General features: G+C 52.8%; 2 protein-coding genes across 6 annotated transcripts in view; both read right to left on the bottom strand.

Moving 5' to 3' along the window:
- The window catches only part of LOC104055615 (tyrosine-protein phosphatase non-receptor type 11), a 51,407-nt gene extending 38,830 nt beyond the window's left edge, over nt 1-12,577 (bottom strand). Inside the window, exon 1 of the mRNA XM_054085866.1 lies at nt 12,487-12,577. Coding sequence (XP_053941841.1) covers nt 12,487-12,500 — 14 coding nt within the window. The 5' untranslated portion in view covers nt 12,501-12,577. The remainder of the gene's footprint in view (nt 1-12,486) is intronic.
- Nucleotides 12,578-18,471: 5,894 nt separating this feature from the next.
- AGRN (agrin) overlaps nt 18,472-22,162 on the bottom strand; it is a 118,922-nt gene continuing 115,231 nt past the window's right edge. For all 5 annotated transcript variants that reach the window (XM_054085681.1, XM_054085682.1, XM_054085683.1 and 2 more), the window contains one exon: nt 18,472-21,315. In XM_054085681.1, coding sequence (XP_053941656.1) covers nt 21,158-21,315 — 158 coding nt within the window. In that variant the 3' untranslated portion in view covers nt 18,472-21,157. The remainder of the gene's footprint in view (nt 21,316-22,162) is intronic.

Raw genomic sequence — 22,162 nt, 5'->3', positions numbered from 1 at the left:
CAGCACTCCATCTGCCGTTCACTCAGCTCACAGTCATAGAACCGTTAAGGTTGGAAAAGACCTCTAAGCCCATTCAGTCCAACCATCAGCCCAGTACCACCTTGCGTGCCAAACCATGTCCAAAGCGCAACATCTATAGATTTATTTTTTTTAACCGCTCCAGGGACAGAGACACCACCACTGCCCTGGGCAGCCTCTGCCAGGGCTCCACCACTCTCTGTAAAGAGATCCCATCTAAAACTCCTCTGGTGCAACTTAAGGCCATTTCCTCTCATCCTATCACTTGTTACTTGGGAGAAGAGACCAGCACTCACTTTGCTCAGGCGAAGTGCTACCAAAGAGCATTGGAGATGCTCACTCAGCCATGGGGCTCACAGGCAGCAGAACTGCTCACAACAGCCACGCTGACAACTTCCCAGCTTTCTCCCTTGCCTGTGCACAAACTCAAACGGCTTTCAACATGAGGAAGAGCCTACCGGGCTGATTTTTGCACAAGAGGAATTCCCTCCTGTTCCCTGGACAGACAGCCTGCACTGAGCACGTACGTGGTTCTGCTTAGTCAAAGCAGCATCAGCTGAATCACACCAGGGACCTCTGCCCAGCCAGAGCCACCGCCCCACCTGCACCACTGACCGCTCTTGAAATCCACACTCCGTCTCATCGCACATCCCTGCTCGCGGCGGCGAGCGCTCCGCCGGGGGAACAGCTGCTCCCATGCAAACTGGCTGCCCTCGCTTCATACGCCAGGGAAGGCTTTTAAGCTTCCATGGACCCTGGAGAGCCTTAAAGCAGCAGAGAGGCTTAGCGTGGCAGTTCTGCACAAGGCCGGTCTGGCTCTGAGCTCCTGGCACGGCTTTTTCATCCTTTCACCGTTTCTCTGGGTCATTCCATAAGCCCAGCAATGGTGCTTTTAGTGAGTCCTGGAAAAGCAATCCTAAACCATGGCTCATGGCCAACGCTGCACAGTGCTTATAGATCCAGGAGGGCTCAACAGCTTCTGTTTTAGGGATAGTTCTGCATCTCCTCTCATAAAAACCAGTGCTGTGTCAGCAGGAAAAGGTGGCCTCTACACAGCTATGAAGCCTCAAAAAAACGTGTTTTCTGTCTCTGGGAAGAGCACTGCTTGGAACTGGCGCTTGCACTCTCCTCATATCCTAGAATCACTGGATGGTTTGGGTTGGAAAGGAACTCAAAGACCATCCAGTTCCAACGCCCTCGCTTCTGGGCTGAACAAGCCAACCTGCCACCAGCACACAGGGGTGACCACGCAAGACTATCGCAGGGCTGGCAGGAGAGCACGGAACAAGGGGACACCTCTGCTTTCTTCAACATCACCCAACTCGCTGATGTCAAAAGCCTCTTGTCTGCTCAGCACTGAAGAAGAACCTTTAATTGGGCTTTTCAAGATGCTGTGCTTAAATATAAACCCCAGGGCATTTATCCCTTGAAACCAGACAGCTAGAGCCAGGGCCAGCTGTTGGCATGTGATCCTGCGCTGTCTTCCTCAAGCTCTCCCCTTTACACTCTGTTAAAGTGCTTCATTGCTGCAGTAAGGATTCTTCGCAGAGTTCAAACATCTCAGCTTTCTCATATAGTCACTACCCAACAGTATCGTGCCTTCCACTGCCTTTTAGCCATCCCTTCATGCAGAAACCTCCTCTCTTCTCCCCGAATACGCTTGCCAGAACCCTCTGCCATGAGCAGCAGCAACCGAGGCAAGAGCCTTCCTCTAGGATAAATGTTTGTATGAGGCAAAGAGGAGAAACGGCTGGCTGCCTTTTCTTCCTTAGACAGTCACTGCCCAAACACCGGTGCGTGAAGTATGCGCGACAAGACGTGGGATGGCTGCCCTGGCTGATGTCGCAGGGCCTGCTGCGGGAGCTGATCGCTCCTAGGATGGCTCATGACACAAGAGGGACCGCATGCAAACAGCCTGCACTGCTCTTCGTCCCGAGATCACCAGCTGGCCACTTGGAGGCACACATCTGAACACCAGCCATGGGAAATTCCGGCCCATTTCTGCTTGTCCTAGTCTGGAGACCCTATGCCCAGTTCTGCTAAGCACCAAAGCAGAGCTTTAAGGACTGGAGAAGCCTATTCAAATCTCAGAGATGCATCGCATCTCTCTTCTTCCAGAGGTCAGGATGGACCCAAAACTTGCCAATTGCAACCCAGTCAAACACTTGAAAACTACATCTTCCTCACTAAATTGCAGTTCTCGAAATACACCAGTTCCTCTTAGCTTTGACCATCGAGATGACAACAGCGAAAGTTTCCACTGCTTTAAAGCTACAGCAGCAACAAATGCCGACACCCCTACTCTTCAACCCTCCCCGGAACAGGACTGAAACTCTGGTCTGAGACACAGATGACAGCAGGCGGTGGGTTGGTTCAACACAAAGAGCAAACTGTCATTGCTATTGCAGCACATCCTCCTCTCGCACAGGTTGGAAGAAGCCCTGACTAAAGATGTGTCACGGAGCGGAAACTGCAATCCGTACAGCAGGTTAGGACCACAGGGCAAGGCATGGAGCTGTGCTCACCTGCCACCTTGCCCAGACAGCCAGGACAACCCTGAGCCTTGCTTTCTGGGGAACGGCTTGAGAGAAGGAAGTCAATAAGAAGCCTGGCAAGACACAGGTCCAGCATCTGCCCACGGGGAGTGGTTATACCTCAGCGCCCAACAGCAGTGCCTGGTCAAGGTGTCAAACATGGTTGTTTTCACAGAATCATGGAATGGTTTGAGTTGGAAAAGACCTTAAAGTCCATCCACTTTAAACCTCCCGCCATGGGCAGGGACACCTCCCACTGGATCAGGTAGCTCAAAGCCTCATCCAACCTGGCCTTGAACACCTCCAGGGATGGGGCACTACAACTTCTCTGGGAAACCTGGGCGAGCGCCTCACCACCCTCCCCCTCCCCTTTTGAGTTCCTTTGCTCCATCTGGTGGTTACAAACTTTTTAAAGCTGCGTAGAACAAACACGCGCTGCTGCCCTGCATGGCCTGCTCATCTTCTGGGCTATCCGTCTGGTGAGGTTGAAGAGAAGCTTGGGGTGAGCCGTTTCGGTAAGCGCAGGGAAGCATTTTGGAAGAGAAGTCGGCAGCTGAATGCTCATAGGAGGGGATCACCTCCACATTGGACAGCCAAGGTTGTTTTGGGCATGAGAACCTGAAGAGTCAGTTGGGCTCCCACATAAAAACCACAAGGGTGGCCACTTTCTACAGCAGCAATCCTCGGGCAGGCACTCCGGAGAAATGGTTTGCGAGCAAGTAAAGCAGTAGCATTAGGGCCAGAGTCCAGCAGCACCTGACAGCATCAGACTGAGGGAATCATTTGGGTCCCACCTTTCACGCTGGATGATGGGAGTAGGGTAACGCTTAAGCATTCAGACATGGGCTACGGAAAAACAAATGCCCTCCACTCAGCCGAGAGTAAACCAACTTACTGTTAGGATGATGCCAATGGCAGAAAAACCCTGACCCATTCTTCCCGGAGCAAAGGAAACCCAAAACCAGACTCCAAAGTAACACAGACAGCCAAGGAGCCTTCATGGTTAACTGGGCTCTTCCTCATTCAGCAGGTTCCTCTGCAAGTACCGCAAGGAATAAGGAAGCAAGGCAAGAGCAGAGGATGAGAGGGACCAGACGGGTGCCCTTGTGTTACAGCATCTTGGCTTCCCCAGGCTCCCTCCCACTTGGCACCAGGGTCAGTAGCAACAGAGGAGGTTCCTGCTGTGTCGCCCCAACCCTGACATGCACCTTCGCCTGCCACGATCTGCCTGAGCCCAAGGAATCACGTGCGTTCTTGCTGAGCCCAGAAATCCTCAGCTTTCAGGATTATATAACCCAACGAGCTAATTAAAAATGAGGAGGTTTATTTCGGACCCGGGCAGGGTGACAAGATGAAAATATAGCCCATAGCAGGTCCATGTCCCCTTTGAAGAGTCGCCAAGGCTATTTTTTACCTAGATACATCATGAAGAATTGGAGAGAAAAAAAATACCATGGCTATAATTAGAGTTTAATCAGTGGCAGGGCTCGTTAGACTTCTTCGAGAGGAGATGGAGAGAAATATTTTGGGAGGGTGGGAGGAAGAGAGGAACAAACAAACAAACAATCTTAAGTACTCTAAAAACCTAAACCAAAGACAAATATAGTCCTGGCAACTACCTTACATGGTAGGGATGCTGCTCAAGGGTGTGAAAGGGGACTTTTTGTTGTTTTGAAATTAAATCTTTGTCACCTTCCCACCCTCCTGAAATCCTGAAGGCCAAACAACACGTCCCAAGGGATGGGCTCTCCTCTGCCTATGTCTAGTATTTGGTTGGAACTGGATGATCTTTAAGGTCCCTTTCAACCCAAACCATTCTATGATTCTATTGTTATTCAACTCCCAAGACTGTTCAAGCTGTCCGTACCCTCTGTCATGCGCTGTGGAAGGGAATGGCAAACTGTTACAAACCATGGCTGGAGGAGCCAACAAAGTCCAAGCCCTGTGAAGAACCTCACGGTTTCCTTGGGGGTAGGAGCTAGCAGAGAGCCCCAGCACAACGGCTGCTGATGCCGCCAAGTGCTCACCATCCTGTCACCGGGAGGAGTTTGTCCCTCAGTTTCTGCTCAGGAATCTGGTTTAGTAGTGCACAGGTATGGTTTGACTTGATGATCTCAAAGGTCTTTTCCAAACAATGGATCCTACGATTTTGCAGCTGGAGAGGGGGAAGTTGCATGTTCTGATCTCTTGCTTGTATCCTATTCATCTTTTTAAGGCAGGTCTTTTACCATTGTTTTGTCAACCCAACCACTGTCTTTTCACACCCTCTTGGCACCCACAGCACCCATCTCCTCAGAACCCATCTCAGCGTCAAGGCCAATAGAAAGCCCAAGGGAACGGCAGGAAGATGGGCCAGGGGAGGGTTAGGTTGAACATTAGGAAAACCTTCTTCCCCCAGAGGGTGGTGGAGCACTGGAACAGCCCCCAGGGAGGCAGTGAGGACACCTGCAAGAGCCACAGCACCGGCTACAGGAGAGCAGCTCAGAAAGCCCAAAAGGAGATGCTGATGTGCACATCTCTTCCAAGTCTGTCCCTCGGCCACTGCAAGCAGGCAGAGGGCTTCGGAGAGCCTCGCTGATACAAGCAGCAGCATGAGCCGTTTGCAGAAAAAAACACTCAGATAGAGGAAGCACACAGTTCCTGATTTCCAGCTCGGTTTAACGCAAAGAATTTCCTTCTTCCCTTCAGACTCGCGCAGGAAGCCTGCAAACTGACCAGCCCCATAATCTCATTAGGCTTCATCCTACGCACATTTCCTGGAACATGCAATTGGGCTGCAGGAGCCACTTTCCAACCCTCCCCACCGCTCATCTCATAGGGGAGCAAGTGCAGCCCTGCTCAAGCCTCTGCTTTTGGTCAAGGAAGTGAAAAAGCAACAGAAAAAAAAACCCATTCCTACTGCAGGAAAAAGGATATTTTTCCTTTTTCCAGAAAAACTCCTTCCCCTTTTCCAGAAAATTCCCTTTCCCAGCCTGTTTTTAGCTTGGAAATAGGTATTAGCTCTGCTCATCCCTCAAGGCAGGGATGGAAACCCACATGTCAGCATTTGGGAAGTTTTTAGTGAGCAATCTGGGAATCCAAGGGCACCCAGACTGCAGGGGTAGGAGGGTGAACACCACAAAACACTACGGAGAGAGGCAATAAATCCAGCTGGGAACAGAAAAGCTCTCTGCTCCAGGTTCCCCACTCATAGGACCCTCCTTAAGAGGGACCAGGCTGCTGGTGTGCTCATAGACCGACCGGCTCCAGGGGTGAAGGAGCCCTTGGCTAGGCCAGTCCTTTTCAAATTGAGGAATGTATCAAAGCCCTCATTACAGAGCACAAACTTTCCCTCTAAGTGTCTTAAATGGAGTCAGCGAGACACCCAGCCTCTGAGAAAAGCTCAGAGGTTTGCCTCGCTGAGCAGCAGGAAGGGACAATGCCCACCTTTTTGCACATCAAGAAGCACCTCCGGGACTGACACATGATCCAGGTTTTATGTGGCTGTGCTAGAAGCCCCGAGCTCTGTTCCCCTTTCCCAGAAGCGGCATTTTCCAGCTGCAGAGCTGCAGGGATGCTTCTGGTGGCCCTCCACCGCATACCCTGGGGAGAAGGCTCTCGCTGTGGGGACAGCTCAGGAGCTGGGGACACTGGGAGCAGCCTTCCCCGCGCCTGCTCTGCATTTGGACACCTGGAAGAGTCCAGCTGGCTACTGCTGCTCCGCTGGCATCGCTCCGTTAGAGCACAAAGCTCCGATTCATGCATTCAGGTGCCTCCGAGGCTCCTGAGAAGAACCATCTCCTAGAAATTTGATCAATTCCAACCCTGCTGGAAGCAGCAGCGAGCAGCTCCGGTACCACCCAACCACAAAGGAAACTTGCCCTCCATATAGCTTTGGCAGTCTGAGCTGGAAGACCGGCTTCCTCTTCGGTGCGCTTTGCCTTCCCTGCCACTGCAGACGGCGAGGAATTCTCCTTGGCAGCCCGCAAAAGAGATACAGCTGCATCCGAGAAACGTCTTCCAGGACTGAGAGCGCTTCATTTGTCTTGGGACCATAACGAGAGCTGCTCGCTCTGCCTTGGGGGAACCATAGGATACTGGAAAATCACCGAGGGCCTGAGCCAAAAACCTCTCCTAGGGAAGGGTAGTTTTCGCCCTTTCTCCATTAACCATTCTTATTTCCTCACAGGAAAAGGAGAGAGAAGAGGGCATTAATGCATCTCATGACCTGCAGTAAGGAACTTGCCCTATTTGGAATTAAACAACAGGCTGGGGGCTTGGAATTGAAATGTAATTTAAGTTGCTGGCAATGTTTTTGCCCCTGTTAACCATAGTAAAGCCTGGTGAAAAAGCACGCCTGCTCCTTTTACTGCATTTCCCACCTCCCTACCTGTCCAGGCAGGGTGCGTGCAAGCAGTCTTAGCACACGTTGCACAAAAGCCTTTGAGCTTTGATTCTCCCATAGTGCTGCAAACAGAGCCTGTGTGCAAAGTCATCTTCATACAGCCTGGGCAGAGAGAAAAGCAGAGGAAATCTGAGCCGAGATTCAGGTGCAGCAACAGCAAAGGAGGGAAGAAAAAGGCACCAGCTGCCTCGCTGCAAAGGTCTCACGAAGCTCGTGAGCAAAGGAAGCCAGGGTGTGAATCCAAGCTGCTGCTGCGACCTGTCTCCAGCTGCCCAGGCTGGCTGACCCCTTCAGAGCTGAGCTGAGCACAAGTCAGCTCCAGAGCCAAGAAGCACACCCTGAAGAGATGGAGACAAACAGCTCACAAACAATCGCCAGAGGATGTTTCTGAGCTTACCGCTTGGGGCCTGCCCTTCAGAGACACGGCAGCCATGGGCTGGAGCGTGCTCCCACCAGCGAGATCTGCCACCACCCTGGTTCCAACCACCATCACCCTATGCTCTGCCCATGATGTGTTGTTGATGAATATCCAAATGCCAAAACACTGACCTGGTTTTGCTTCCTGGACCAGAAATTACCACATCCCCACCGCCACCCAAGTTGCCAAAGTAAGCAGCTATTGCAAATACTTAAGGTTACTATTTACATTTGGATTCAGCACAGGAAGCGTGTGTTTTCTCACTGGTAACGGGAGTGGGAAAGCTGGGACCGCAGGCTGCTCAGCTGGTCAGGGCACTATATATCCTGTCCCTGCAGCAGATGCTCAAGGTTGGACAGCAAGCAAGGTTTCAGCATCCAGCTGGATGCATTTGATACTCAGCAACGTGGCCTGCAAAAGCAAGGGAAGCCGTCTCGGAGAAAGCACATGCAGGACTTTGGCCAACCCCGACTTATCAGCCATGCTGGAGCGGCCACTGCGTCCCACCCCGGTGGCTGCAGCAGCCCTGCTTACACTCAGAATTACAAGCAGTCCCAAGCGACTTTAACGGGAACCACTCACAACACACCATAAAATCAGTGTGGACAAAGTAATTCAGCTAAATAGTAAACTAGATTTTAGAAAGGTTCATCCGAATGCAGAGGAAACATGTCAAACAACTGTACTCAGTGCTGGACACAGGAAAGCACTCAGCATAGAATCACAGAATGGTTTAGGTTGGAAAGGACCTCAAAGCCCATCCAGTCCACCCCCTGCCATGGGCAGGGACACCTCCCACTGGATCAGGGGCTCCATCCAACCTGGCCTGGAACCCCTCCAGGGATGGGGCAGCCCCCACTGCTCTGGGCACCCTGGGCCAGGGCCTCACAGGAAAACATTTCTTCCTAAGATCTCACCTCAATCTCCCCTCTTTCACCTTAAAACCATTCTCTCTCATCCTATCCCTGCATTCCCTGATCAAGAGCCCCTCCCCAGCCCTCCTGGAGCCCCTCTTCAGTAACCCTCCAGGACAGGAGCTGTGCAAACCAGGCACCAATTCTGTGACAGTACCACTCAGCACTCAGTCCTGCAGAATTCAGGCTCCAGAACCTGGCATTTATTCATTTCCTCCAGACTTTCCCTTCCTCCCAGCCACAGCGTCCCAGGAAACCTGGCTGTAATGCAAAAGCCTGCCCTGCAGATAAGACCTACCAAGTGCTCCAGACACTATGCAACTCCTTTCTTGGAAAAGAAAGAGTGCTTTTGGGACCTGCAAGCCACTCATCAGCGATGGGGAGGAGAGGTTTATCCCCTAAGGTCTCTACACCACAGCAAAAGGCCTTTAATTGAAGCTGACGGATAGAAGCAGAGGAGGGGCAGCATTTGCTCTTCGACTCCAGGGCTCTTGCTGATCCAGAAGGCCCATGATTGCTCTGTCCTTGCTGGAGGATGGCGCATCCCTGACCTCCAAACCTTTCCTGCAGTTGAGAATTCACATGCCAGTAAAGCTGGGAGAGGGAAAGAAACTATGATTCTTCCAGCAAGCTGTTTCTAAGAAATAACGCAACAAGCCCCTGGCAGCAGCTTGGAGTTCAGTATTTGCAACAGCTTTGTGGTTTAGGCTGACGGCAACAAATTTGCTTTATTTCTACACCAGGGCTTGGTTCTCCATCATGTCACACATGCACACATGGCCACTGCTCTCCAGGCTTTCAGACCATCAGAAGTGTGAGCAGCATCTCCCAGTCCTTCATACCGCTCCCCACAGCATGGCACAGCCACAAGCAGAGCTTACCTAACAAATCAAATGCCCAGAAAGAGGTTTATTTCCTGTTCCACGTGCCTTCCTTCCACACAGCAGTATCCCCAGTGTAAAGCTGTTCCCCTCAGCTAGGGAGTCACCCCATCTCCTCCCAGTCCCTCCACAGACACGCTCCCATGCAGGGAGGAGGAGAGGCGTTAAGCAGCACCCAACGCTCAGCATCAGTTACTGGTCCCAGCACTCATACAACTTGTGCTTCCCAGAGAGCACCAGTTGCTGAGATACGTATTTATCCAAACTGCTCTCACATTGGTAGAGTCACACAGACTGGGGAGAGGATTGAGGGGGAAAAACAACCCCTGGGTGATTACATATGTCACTATTTCACTGCAGGCTTTTAAGTGCCCATCACGCCTGCTCCTGAAGTCATTTCCCTGATCCATATCACCTTGTCCTTGTGCCAGAGCAGAAAGGAACACAGCATCCTTCAGTCCCAGCAGATCCTCTTGAAAGTTCAATTGCATCCACCAGAGCATCCTACCTTACAGCCATGGGACAGTCACAGCAGGTCACGCACACTCGAGACCCGAGTGACAGTGCACATTCACACTTGTATCCACACCACCTCCTAAGATTTTCAACTGGCGACAGCCTCTGATGCAAAGCGAAGATGCAGCCACAGAGGTGGTCCCCGCAGAGAGGAACCAGCACCTTGGCTAGGATGGAGCTGCTGAGAAATCACTTCCTCACAGATACCCCTATTTCACAGTCCCTTCTTCCAGCACACCAGGCAGCTGTACGCCGGCTCTCAGCAGCTCCACACCACCCGCTTGTGTAAGCCAGCCCATGAGCCTATTAATGCCAAAGCGCCCTTCATCCCAAGGGTTCCCATGCAAGCCTGAACATCCTGCAAAAAAGGATGCAGGTACTACGCTGACGATGCAAAGCATTCACTATTCAGTACTTCAGTTTGGCCTTGCAGTGGCCGTCCCTCCCGAGGGACCACTTGAGCCCTTTAACACTCCACCAACACAGGTCATGATCTCAGTAGATCCACTTGGGCAGAATCAGGCCATGCTTTGAACCTGAGGGAGAAAAACATCAGCCAGGGTTCAGGCAGAAGACAGAGATGCCGTACAAATCTGGTAGGCACCCTACGCGTCGCTAGGCAAGAGAAGAAAGGCTGGAGCCAAGCCAGTTGAGCCTCAACATGGGGAAAGAGGACCTGGGCAGTGTTACAGAACCAGAGGCAGTGAATCCAATGCTCTGGTGCACAGGATGGAGACAACAGATGCTGAGAGCAATCAACCCCCAATACAAAAGCCAGTCTGCACAGCTCTGACCTCGTCTCAGCAGCTTTACCAGCTAGCCAGGTTTCTTAGGACTTAGCTGGCAGCAGCATCACAACCTTTTTGCTGTCTCTAGCAGTCTGCTGCCCTAGGTCACTGCCCGACAAGGTGGAGCTCGCAAGGTACAGGCAGCGTGGACAAATATTGACTTGCCTGGGGGCACCGAGAGCACTACCAGAGCCAAGAATGAAATCCAGGGCCCCCAAGTCGCAGCCCTCTGCTTTTTACACCATCGCCAAGCATGCTTCGTAACTTAACGGGGCACCACCCCGATAGACACTGCCTCTTCCTAAATGTCTTCAGCACACTTTGAATCGGAGACTTGGACAGGAGAGACAGCCAGGATGGAAAAAAGTGACCCAAAACACCATAAACCAACCAAACCTCTGAACCCCAGTGTTGCAGGAATGTGCGTGTGGGGAATTGGGAGCTGTTAGATGTTCAAGAGATGGTGGTGGAAGCCCCACTCATGACCTGTCCGCATTTGGTCCTGCACCAACACCAAATAAGCTCTCCCTGTCCTGTAACCGATCCCATTTCTCGGCTTGAAGCGCCCGTCAGCTGTACGGCTGCTCCCCAGCCACCGCCCTCCTCGGGGTTTTACAAAACACACTTGACTTCTAAGAGCAACAAACGCTTTTCCAGGTCACCTAAAGGCTGTCTCTGTGAAAGGACAGGCAAGAACCCCCAAACCAGCACTGAGAAACCCCTCTGTGCTGCAGCAGGCAGGAGGCACGCACGCGACCCGGTGCTTGGAGGCCAAAGAGACACAGCAAGAGGCCGTCCACTGGATGGCTGCTTATTTACCCCTCTCGAGGCCACAGCAGAGGAGGAGGAACTGAGAAGGGATGATGTCCTCAAGTCACACTCCTGCCGCCACTGAGAAAAAGAGACTGAAGCTTTGAAAGAGCTTAATCAAGAGAAGCTAGGAAGGCACCGGCAACACACCAGATGCACCAAACTTATCTTTTTCTCAGCTCGCAGCCCACAAAGATATTTCAAGCAAGTTTTGAAGCTTAGTCCTGTTTTGGCATTCCCTCTTTAGCATCTCTGGCAGAGATTACAGAGCTTGCTAGGACGAGATGCGTTAAGGTGGAGGGTTTCTCCTGCAAAAAGGGCATGGGGCGACTCAACCCAGCGGTGGGGCGGGGGCCAAGGTCAGGACAGGGCTCGCACGAGGTGGCAGGGCAGGGGTTACGACTTCAAGGAAGTTTTAAAGCTCTGTCCCATTCTGTCACCCCCTTCAGCATCTCCGGCACAGGTTATGGAGCCTGTTAGGATGAGATGCTTTAAAGGAGAGGGCTTCTCCTACAAAGGGGGCACGGGGGGACCTGAACCGGCCCGTGGGGCAGGGGGCAAGGCTGGGGAAGGGGGAAATGCTGGGGCAGGGGGAAATGCTGGGGAAGGGGGAAGGGGACAGGGCTGGGGAAGGGAGAAGATGTTAATGCTGGGGAAGGAGGAAGGCAGGGGAAGGGAGCAGGGGAAGGGGGAAGGCAGGGCAAGGGGGAAATGCTGGGGCCAAGGCTGGGGCAGGGGGAAATGCTGGGGAAGGGACCAAGGCTGGGGCAGGGACCAAGGCTGGGGCAGGGACCAAGGCTGGGGCAGGGACCAAGGCTGGGGCAGGAGGAAAGGGCCAGGGCTGGGGCAGGGGGAAGAGATTTATGCTGGGGAAGGAGAAAGGGACCAGGGGAAGGGGGAAGGCAGCGGCCGGCGGTGGAGCAGGAGGGGAGCAGAAGGGGAGCTGGAGGGGAGCAGGAGGGGAGCAGGAGGGGAGCTGGAGGGGAGCTGGAGGGGAGCTGGAGGGGAGCTGGAGGGCTGCAGGAGGGGGGCAGGAGGGGAGCAGGAGGGCAGCAGGAGGGGAGCAGGAGGGGAGCAGGAGGGCAGCAGGAGGGGAGCAGGAGGGCAGCAGGAGGGGAGCTGGAGGGGAGCAGGAGGGGAGCAGGAGGGGAGCAGGAGGGGAGCAGGAGGCTGCCCTGTGGCCACGGCTGCCCGGTGCTGCGGCGGTGCCGCTCGGCCCTTACCTGCGGGAGGTCATGGCTCGGCGCGGCTCGCAGCGCACTGCCCCGGCGGGGCGGCTGCCCCGGGGCTGCCGGGGAAACCCCTCCCTGTGACGAGAGGGAATCCCCGCCCTCTCCCCGCCCCTCCCGCCCTCCCCGCCCCACCCTCGGGATGCTCCATCCCCGCATCCCGGCGGGAGCAGCGATTTCATCGCGTTGCTGGGTTGGAAAAAACCTTGGAGATCACCCAGTGCATCTCCACCTCCCACTGCTAAAGCAGATCCCCGAGCACCCCCTCCGTAAACCCCTGCGGGGACGGGGCCTCCACCGCCTGTGCCGGAGCTCCATCGCCCCTCGGCACAGAAGTTCTTCCTCGCGTTCAGGGGGAACTCCCAGCGCTGCCGTCCCTGTCCGTGGGCCCCGCCGGAAGGGCTGGGAGAGCGGGGGGTGCTCCGCCTGGAGAAGAGGAGGTTCTGCAGAGACCTCGGAGCAGCTTCCAGGGCTGAAAGGGGCGCCAGGAAAGCTGGGGAGGGGCTCTGGATCGGGGAGGGCAGCGATGGGATGAGGGGGAATGGTTTAGAGCTGAAAGAGGGGAGACTGAGCTGAGATCTTGGGGAGAAATGTTTTGCTGTGAGGGTGGTGAGGCCCTGGCCCAGGGTGCCCAGAGCAGTGGTGGCTGCCCCATCCCTGGAGGGGTTCCAGGCCAGGTTGGATGGAGCCCCTGATCCAGTGGGAGGTGTCCCTGCCCATGGCAGGGGGTGGGACTGGATGGGCTTTAAGGTCTTTTCCAACCCAAACCATTCCATGATTCTATGAAGGTTCTGGACCCATCCTTCTAGCACCTCCCCCCCATCAGATATTCCTAAGTGTTGATAAGATCCCCTCCAGCAGTCCCTCCCCAGGCTGAACAGACCCAGGCCTCTCAGCATTTCTTTGTAAGAGAGAGGCTGCAGTCCCCTCATTGTCACCTTCACAGCCCTCCACGAGGCTTTGGAGTTCACAAAGCCCTGAGAGCCACCCCACTGGCGGCTGAGTCTGAGCAGGTGTCCATCTGGCGAAGCTCAGCCACGTTTGCCGTCACCCCCAAACACCCCCAGCGCAGGGGCCGCTTTGGAGTTGGGAGAGGACAATGTCCCCAGGGTGGGTTCTTTGCTCTCCCCCAACGTCCGTGGTGAGACAGGGATGGTGACAGCCAAATCTTCCTCCAGGGTAAGCTGGGGTCAGGTGTGCTATAAGCACGCTGCACGCCTGATTCAAATAGAGCACATTTTGCCATCTGACGTGTAAATTCAGAAGCCTTTGATAAAGCCATGTGAAATACATGTTGCTTCACATAAAAGACAGAAATTAACCCAAAGAAATGCCCTGAATCTGGCACCTTTCATGAATGCTGGGTGAGAAAACAAAGCCAGCTGTCCAAGGGAAAGAGAAAAAGCCAGGATACAGCCAATGAGCAACCCCCCCCCCGGCCCCGAGTCTACCCGTAGTGACAAAAATAGCAGTTTTATAACTATAATAAGACTCAGCGAATTCCATGTCTATTCGGGGAATACCCAGAGAGCTGGCAGCAAGAGCCAGCTCGTTTCTCACTGAGGATGACTGGCGGGTTGCATAGCTTTCCTGCGTGCCGCTGGATTGCTCATGGGGCAACGAGAACCACAGAGGCCAAATAGCAACCCTGATAACAATGACCCCTGTCCTTTCCTTCCTCTTCACCCTGCCATCGGGGCTCTTAGTTAATGAGACCTTCTTTTAGAGCACTGAGACTTCATTGTGAGAGACCCAACTGAGACTTCTGTGTGCGGGGAAGGAAACGAGACCCTGTCTCAGGGCAATGCTCAAGGTCAGTGAGGGGCTCAGCCTCTTAGTTAAGAACAAATCATAGAATTATAGAATGGTTTGGGTTGGAAAAGACCTTAAAGCCCATCCAGTTCCACCCCCTGCCATGGGCAGGGACACCTCCCACTGGATCAGGGGCTCCAAGCCCCATCCAACCTGGCCTGGAACCCCTCCAGGGATGGGGCAGCCATCTCCAGGGCCTCTCCACCCTCAAAGGAAAATAGTTCTCCCTAAGATCTCATCTCAATCTCCCCTCTTTCAGATGAAAACCACCGCCCCTCATCCCGTCCCTGCACTCCCCGATCAAGAGCCCCTCCCCAGCTTTCCTGGAGCCCCTTTCAGTACTGGAAGCTGCTCTAAGTTCTTCCCAGAGCCTTCTCCAGGCTGAACAACTCCAGCTCTCACAGCCTGTTTTCATACGGGAGGTGCTCCAGCCCGTGGGTACTGCTAGAGGGGAGAAGCAGTCACATGGAACAGGAGACTGAGGAGAAAGCTCCTCAGGAGCCTTTCTGTCCAGGCTGATCTCTGGGTTAAGTCACCAGACTCTCCGCAGGGAGTGCCTCTGAAGACGTGAAGTTCTGGGAACAACGCTCCCAGATGCCCTTATGTCCACAGTGAAAGCTATCGAGATCCCATTTCAGCTGCGTCAGTCATCCAGGAGAGCGCGCAGTGCTGCTCAGAGTCCCTCATCCTTTCCTCCTGGGCTGTTCATTGATATGAGCACAGATTCACACGCTTGCTCTTTCCTTTGCAGGCTGGAAAGGGATGGCTGAGGACCAGGACACGGCCACATCACATAGCTGGTGCTGGGAATGCAGAGGGAGCGACTGGGATTCCAGTCCGCTGGAATTCCCTCAGGTGCACTTTGGCCAGAAGCTGTAAATGGGTCCCATTCCCTCAGGTCCACACGAGGCCGGGACATATTTGCTAAGAAGCGTCCAGCACCCTCAGGTTGGACCCACCTGAGAGGCGGCAGCGGAGGCAGCGCAGCACCACCACGTGTGCTCAGCATTGGGAAGATGTTTTCACTCCCAGCCGCAGCTGCAGGAGCTCCATAAACTCCTAAATTCAGGGCATCTAAATAGCCCTGAACTGTAGACGCTGTGACAGGCTCCTTTGATGAAGAGCCAGAAGGATCGTGCTCGTGAGCCAAGTTGTCTGCTTACAAGTATTGCAGCTCCTTTTCTCTCTGAATAATCACATCTTCTCAGCCAGAGACACGGAGGTGCATTACAGAGCAGGATAATGGATCATTACTATGCTTTGGCAGGCGAGGAGAGCACCGGGCAGGCAGTGGGAGCGACCAGCCCAGCGCACAGGCTGTGTCAGCAGCAGAGCGGAGAAAGAAATCCACAGCTCCTGCTACATGCTACAAAATGAGGCCAAGCAGCCACGGAGCTGAGGAGTCCAGATCTATCAACAGCCACTGCCCCAGGCTAAGGGCAAAGGGACATGGGCCACGAATAACTCTCAGCAGAGATCTGGGTCTGCTCTGCCACACCAGCAGGACAAGCCCCACCAGCCCGGCGAGCAGCAGCACCTCAGGAACAGCAAGCTAATCAGTCTGTCCTTCACACTAACCAGCCAAGCGCTCAGAGTGAGCAGCTGTAGGTGAGCCACCACACCAAAATCCCCTGGGACAGCCCTGCGAGACCATTCACGTGATCGCCAAAGCAGCACACCCACCGCCCTTTGCTTCCCCAGGGTCCCCTCATCAGCTCCCTCACCCTCCTGCTGAAGCCTCAGCTCAGTGGTTTAAGAAGAAGGGAGCTCCTCGACGTAGGAGAGGCTCAAAGAGGCTGTTGGCGTTAGCCATTCCCAGAGCCTCGGGGTGCCAGAGCGACCTGAGGGTGGGTGGGACCATCCAGCCCCACCTGCCCTCTTCTTCTTGAAGATACCACCTGGTTGCCTTTGCTCCCCAGCAGAGTGGACTGGGCAAGCAGGCTTGGTGCACGCATGGGGTGTTCCTGAGCAAGGGCTGCTAGAAAGCACGGCCAGGCCATTCCCTTGCATCACGCTTGCTGCCTGCCCAAGCGTGCCCCCATCCTTCTTTCTTTCCTCTTTCCCCTCACAATAGGTTTTTCCAGTCTGTTGTAAAAAAGAAATCCAGCTGCCAGAGCTCAGCTTTTCCTTCTGGCTAAGACAACGACAGCTTTTTGTCCTACTGCTTTGCAGCGAGCTGGCAGAACGCCTGTGAAAGAGGTACTGACTTTGCAAGTCCTTGCCTGTCGTGGCATAATAAGGTCATTGTCAAGATGATGCTGCACCAGGAGGCTGATCTTGAGCAAAACGTGGCCCCGGTTGTGAGTTGCGCAACCCCTGTGGCTGTGCAAACACTGGCCTCATTGTTCCCCATTGTGAGTCTTCGGCGTCTCCTTGTCCCTTGAAAAGCTGGTTCTGATGGAGCTGGTGCAGACAGCAATCCAACAGGCATCATTGCTGGAGACCAGTGACTCGCTTTCCTTAATTAGCTGTCACAAATGGCAAGAAACTCACATTCATTTCTCGCTTCACACCTCTTTGATGAACATGAGCTCCTGATTAAACAAAATTCTCCCCCTCTCACCTTCTCGCAGAAAGATGAAGCTGCAGAGATCAGAGCGCTGGGGCTCTGCCCAGGTGGAAAGGCCCCATTAGGAAGACCTGTTTTGGGCAGAAGCTTAGATGCTGGTACATCTCAAACCACATCATAGAATCACCAGGTTGGAAAAGACCCCTGAGATCGAGTCCAACCATACCTATCTGCCACCAAAACATATCCTCAAGTACCTCATCTACTTATCTTTTAAATCCCTCTAGGGACGGTGATTCAACCACCTCCCTGGGTGGCTGTTCCTATGCCTGATGACCCTTTCGGTGAAAAATCTTTTCCTAATGTCCAATCTGAACCTCCCCTGGTGCAGCTTGAGGCTGTTCCCCCTTGTCCTGTCAGCTGTCACTTGGACCAGCACCCACCTCTCACCCTGCATGCATGCTTGCTGTTGACTTTCCAGAGGACAAAACCCAGGGGAAACTGCTGCCGTCAGTGAGGAGCAGGTCGCAGAAGCATTACTTCAGTCTCGTTGATATGGTGTGATGGCAATGGGTACAAAGCCTCTTCTGAAAATGCTACCTAAGAAGAAATGATAAAAGCATGCATGGCAAAGGAGGAGAAGCTGGTGGATACTTGAATAGGTGAAACCCATCAGAGTGCGATCAGATGGCTACAGAGGAAGAGAAATAAAGACACAGGAAGTCTTCCTCCTACAAGCACTGGGTGGATAGGATTGAGGCTGGCATTCACAAAGAGGCTGCATTTAGAAGATACAGCAGGTACCTGCATGAGCCACTGGTTCTAAGGGAAATAGAGAGGGACATTCTGCTTTACTTCACACAGAATCATAGAATGGTTTGCAAGGAACCTTAAAAGATTACTTAGTTCCATCCCCTGCCACAGGCAGGGACACCTCCCACTGGATCAGGGGCTCCAAGCCCCATCCAACCTGGCCTGGAACCCCTCCAGGGATGGGGCAGCCCCCACTGCTCTGGGCACCCTGGGCCAGGGCCTGCCCATCCTCACCTGCCTCACCCTTCCTAAACCAAAATGTTTAGGAAGAACATTTCTTCCTAAAATCTCATCTCAATCTCCCCTCTTTCACCTTAAAACCATTTCCCTCATCCTCTCCCTGCACTCCTTGATCCAGAGCCCCTCCCCGGCTTCTCTGGTGCCCCTTTCAGTCCTGGAAGCTGCTCTAAGGTCTCCTTGGAGCCTTCTCTTCTCCAGGCTGAACCGCAACTCTCTCAGCCTGTCCTCATAGCGGAGCTGCTTCAGCCCTCGGATCATCTTTATGGCCTCCTCTGGACTCATATCTGCCCAGGAGACGGACAAACCAGTGAGCAAGCATGAGGCACACAGTACCAAAAGAATAAAAAAAAGCAACAGGCCCCTTAAAAACATATTTAATAGTTTTCAAACTTTATTTCATGGTGATTGACGAAAGACACAAGTTAGTAATGGTTATATCATGCTGCTCCTCTACTGTGCATTGCCCTTCAGAATTCATACAGCAGTTCACAATGGTCATTAATTTACCCTATAAATGAAGCCACATGGACATCTTCTTTTTTTTTTTAAAAAAAAAAAAAAAGCAAAAAAACCTCAGAAAATAAAAAAAAACCTCAATGTCTTTGTTTTTGTTTTTTTTTTAACATACATGTTATAAATGCTATTAAAAATAAAGCCGAAGTTAAGTGCACAGCCCCTAGGGAGCACTGCTGAATCGGACCTTGGTTCAAGATGCTTGACAACGAGGACGCAAGGTCCTGTTTTAAGGCATTTCCAAGCCCCAGCAAAAGCAGACAGAGTTTTTGTTTGGGTTTTTTTTTTTGCAGTGACCCTGGCTTCATTTCAGTGGCATCCTAGGAGATTAGCAGCTTCCTCTGTGCTTGCCCCTCTGCTGCTGGAGTCGGCACATTCAACCCTCGGTCTCAGCTGCGTTGCCCAGGTAGGACTCAGCGTTCTCAAAACACAGATTGAGGGTTTCGCATCCCTCCCATCCCACAGTTCTAGTGAGCCTCTGGCTATCTACACCTCAAAATACAGCAGTTCATCCCTTTCACGACACAGACACGGTACTCCCCCCACCCCGGAACCACAATTTATATACAGTAGCCACTTAAAATGTGGTATTGCCACACACACAGCCACGCGCACGCACACTCCGGAGGCTGCATCCCACGGCGGGCACAGCCCCCCGTGAAATATCGAACCACTGGATTTTTAGAGGAATGTCAATCGATAAGGCAGAGATGGGCAAGGGGGGGGGGACAGATTTATTTTAACTAAAAAAAAAGAAAGAAAAAAGCAACCCAAGTGATTTTACACTGCCTTCTTCCCCTTTGTTGCATCTGTGTTCAGAGCTCACCCTGAGAAGAGTAATTTGATTTTTCACGGCTCAAAATTCAGTGCCAAGAACCAATATTTTTAAGGGGCGCACTACTTCGTAAAGGGAGTGCCAGAAATTGAGGGCTAAACTGCAAAATCATGGCACCCTGGGTTACTAAGGAACACTTGATACCTGGCAAGACCCTTCAGATTCATTCCCTGCACTCCATAGAATCATAGAATAGTTTGGGTTGGAAGGAACCTTAAAGATCGTCCAGTTCCAACCCTCCTGCCATGGGCAGGGACACCTCCCACTGGATCAGGCTGCCCAAGGCCCATCCAACCTGGCCTGGAACCCCTCCATAAAGCAGGTTTTACCCAGCTGCCACCTCAGGGTGGGAAAGGGACAGTTGTGTCCCCATGGTGGAAAGGGACAGAGATGCTAGACAGCATCAGTACATTCTTTCCGTGGAGAAGGAACACGAAATGCAAATCCATTAGTTCGTCAACAGGGATTCAAGTGTTCGCATGCAAATGTGCGCTGGTTGACAGACACTCGCAAACACACACATTCATTCAGAAACACACATACTGGCTTTGTAACTGGCACCACAGTATTTTTCCTTTCAAGATTAGCAAGGAGGAAGAAAATACTTAAAAAAACCCCTCCTCCCAAACACTACTGCCTTGACAGCTGACTCACGTCCCAGTCCCGTCTCAGTTGAAGCTATCGCCGCTGGGCTCGCAGCATCCCGAGAAGCTTTGATCAAGGTGTGGAAGACCCTGCATTGCACTGGGCATTGCAAAAACTTGAAGTCAAAGGTAAAACACCGATTGCTCTTCATGGGAGAGGCTCTGATAGCAGCTCGACAGAGATTCACACGCTGGCCAGCTGCAAGCACCCTCATGGTAGACAGAGGGCAAGTCATGCCCCGAGGCTGGAAAATGGACACAGGTCATGGAAGAAAACATCTAACAGATGTTTTTTAAAGTGAAAAGGGACCCAAGTCCCCGTGCCCTCACAGCCCATTTGACAGCACTGGAAGAAGAGGAGCACTTCCAGCTCTTGAAGATGTGCTGCAAGTTCTCACTGGTGCACGGGAGGGCAACGCTTGGTACACAGAAGCTCTGGGGAAGAGCAGCCAGGGCAAGCAGGTGGTTAAAGACACGTCTGGATAAACACAAAGTGTGGAAATGAGGTTTCACAGCTGCTTCTGCACATGTCCAAGAGGAGGAGGAGGAGGAGAGCCAACAGAAATCAACGTTTCCCCCCCAGCACCTCTCAGTCCAGCAAACAGTCATAAGACAACCAACGAGCAATGCTTTTCTGCCTGCTCAGAGCAGACCTCGGTCTCTCTTCCAGTGCATGGCATCCCTGATTTTAACAGAGCATAAAGGAGAAAAGCACTTGAGATTCTTACACACATAAATTATAGTGAGAGGAAGAAAGGGAGGAGGGAGCCAGGGTGAACACAGGGCCAGGAGAAGGCTTGGCAGAGCCAGAGTGGTAATTCCTGCTTTTCTCTGATGGCCACTTCCCTGCTCAGGTGGCACTCGCAGAGCGGGCCGTGGGGCCAGGCCCGAGATGGGAAGGCAGTGAATCCACAAAGGCCACACGTCTTGCCAGCACCAGCATCCTTTCCCCCACGGGCGTGAACAACAATCCAAGAACACAAGTAAGGAGTGGGAAAAAGAACCCAAAAAAGAAGCTTCAAGTACAAATAAGATTTACAATGCAGGTGCAATGGGGAAGTTCTTCTGTCACTTCTTGGAGACTTGGTTCAAGGTTTGTTCTTTGTTGCTGCTGTTTGCTTAGAGTCTGACTGACCTGGATAGACTGCAACCGAACAGATAACCCAAAAGAAAAGGTGTTTCCTCCCCTCCCTTTCCCCCCTCCCCCCAAAATATAAAAAGCAATAAGTTTACAAAAATAGAAAATAATTACAGCAATAGGCAGGAGGGAGGGAAGGAGAAGGAAGGGTCCCTGGGGGTCTATTTGGCTGAGCAGTGTAATATCGTGGGGTTGTTTAAAGCGTCCTCCACCAGATGCAGTTCTTGGCGGTCGACAATCACGTCCCTTATGCAGCCAATAAAGCCGGTGCTGTAGGCTTTGGGCAGCTTGTGAGCCACGCTCAGCTTCTCCATTCCCCCTGCAAGAGAGAGAGAGCAGAAGGTTGGGTGGGAAGGCAACGGACACACGGCTGTGCAGGCCAGCAGCCAGCCCTCAGGCAGTGTCACCCACGGAGGCGCTGGAGGAGAACCTCTGTGCTGGTCCACAGAATCACAGAGTGGTTTGGGTTGGAAAGAATCGTAAAGCCCACCAAGTTCCAACCGCTTGTCACAAGCAGGGACACCTCCCACTGGATCAGGGGTTCCAAGCCCCATCCGACCTGGCCTTGGACACCTCCAGGGATGGGGCAGCCACCACTGCTCTGGGCAACCTGGGCCAGGGCCTCCCCACCCTCAAAGGAAAACATTTCTTCCTAAGGTCTCATCTCAATCTCCGCTCTTTTGAATATGGACTCTTTGTAAGCCAGGTTGAACCTGAAGCTACACACTCAAGCTAGGAAGATAAGAATAGATGCTTCCAAAAAGCATGAAGAATATCCAATTCTTTGTTCATTACAGATGATATTCCCAGACAAACACTTGATTTCTGTGGCCCCCTTGCAATCCTGAATGCTAGGACTGTACAGACCTGCCTGAGGAGGAGCCCACTCCTAAACTTAAAGATGGAGAACCGAGCCTGGCAAGTTCCTCAGGAGACAAACAAAGCCCAGGACCTACAGCATCCCCTATCCAGTGGGCATCCTTCTTTCATCCCTTCAGGCTCCAAAACAGACTTTACTATCCTCTTGGCTCAGGTTAGTACTGGTACTATTCAAGCACAATTATCCTGCCCTTGTGGGTGAATTTCTTGCTGATTCTGAGCTGTTGTAGGACAAATCCATCTTCTGGCTGTGCTGACAGACCTGCCACAGGCAGTGCAAGAGGGAT

Source organism: Cuculus canorus, chromosome 21 (assembly GCF_017976375.1).
Source record: "Cuculus canorus isolate bCucCan1 chromosome 21, bCucCan1.pri, whole genome shotgun sequence".
In the NCBI taxonomy this organism is placed as follows: domain Eukaryota; kingdom Metazoa; phylum Chordata; class Aves; order Cuculiformes; family Cuculidae; genus Cuculus; species Cuculus canorus.
This window is presented reverse-complemented; position numbering and strand designations above follow the sequence as displayed.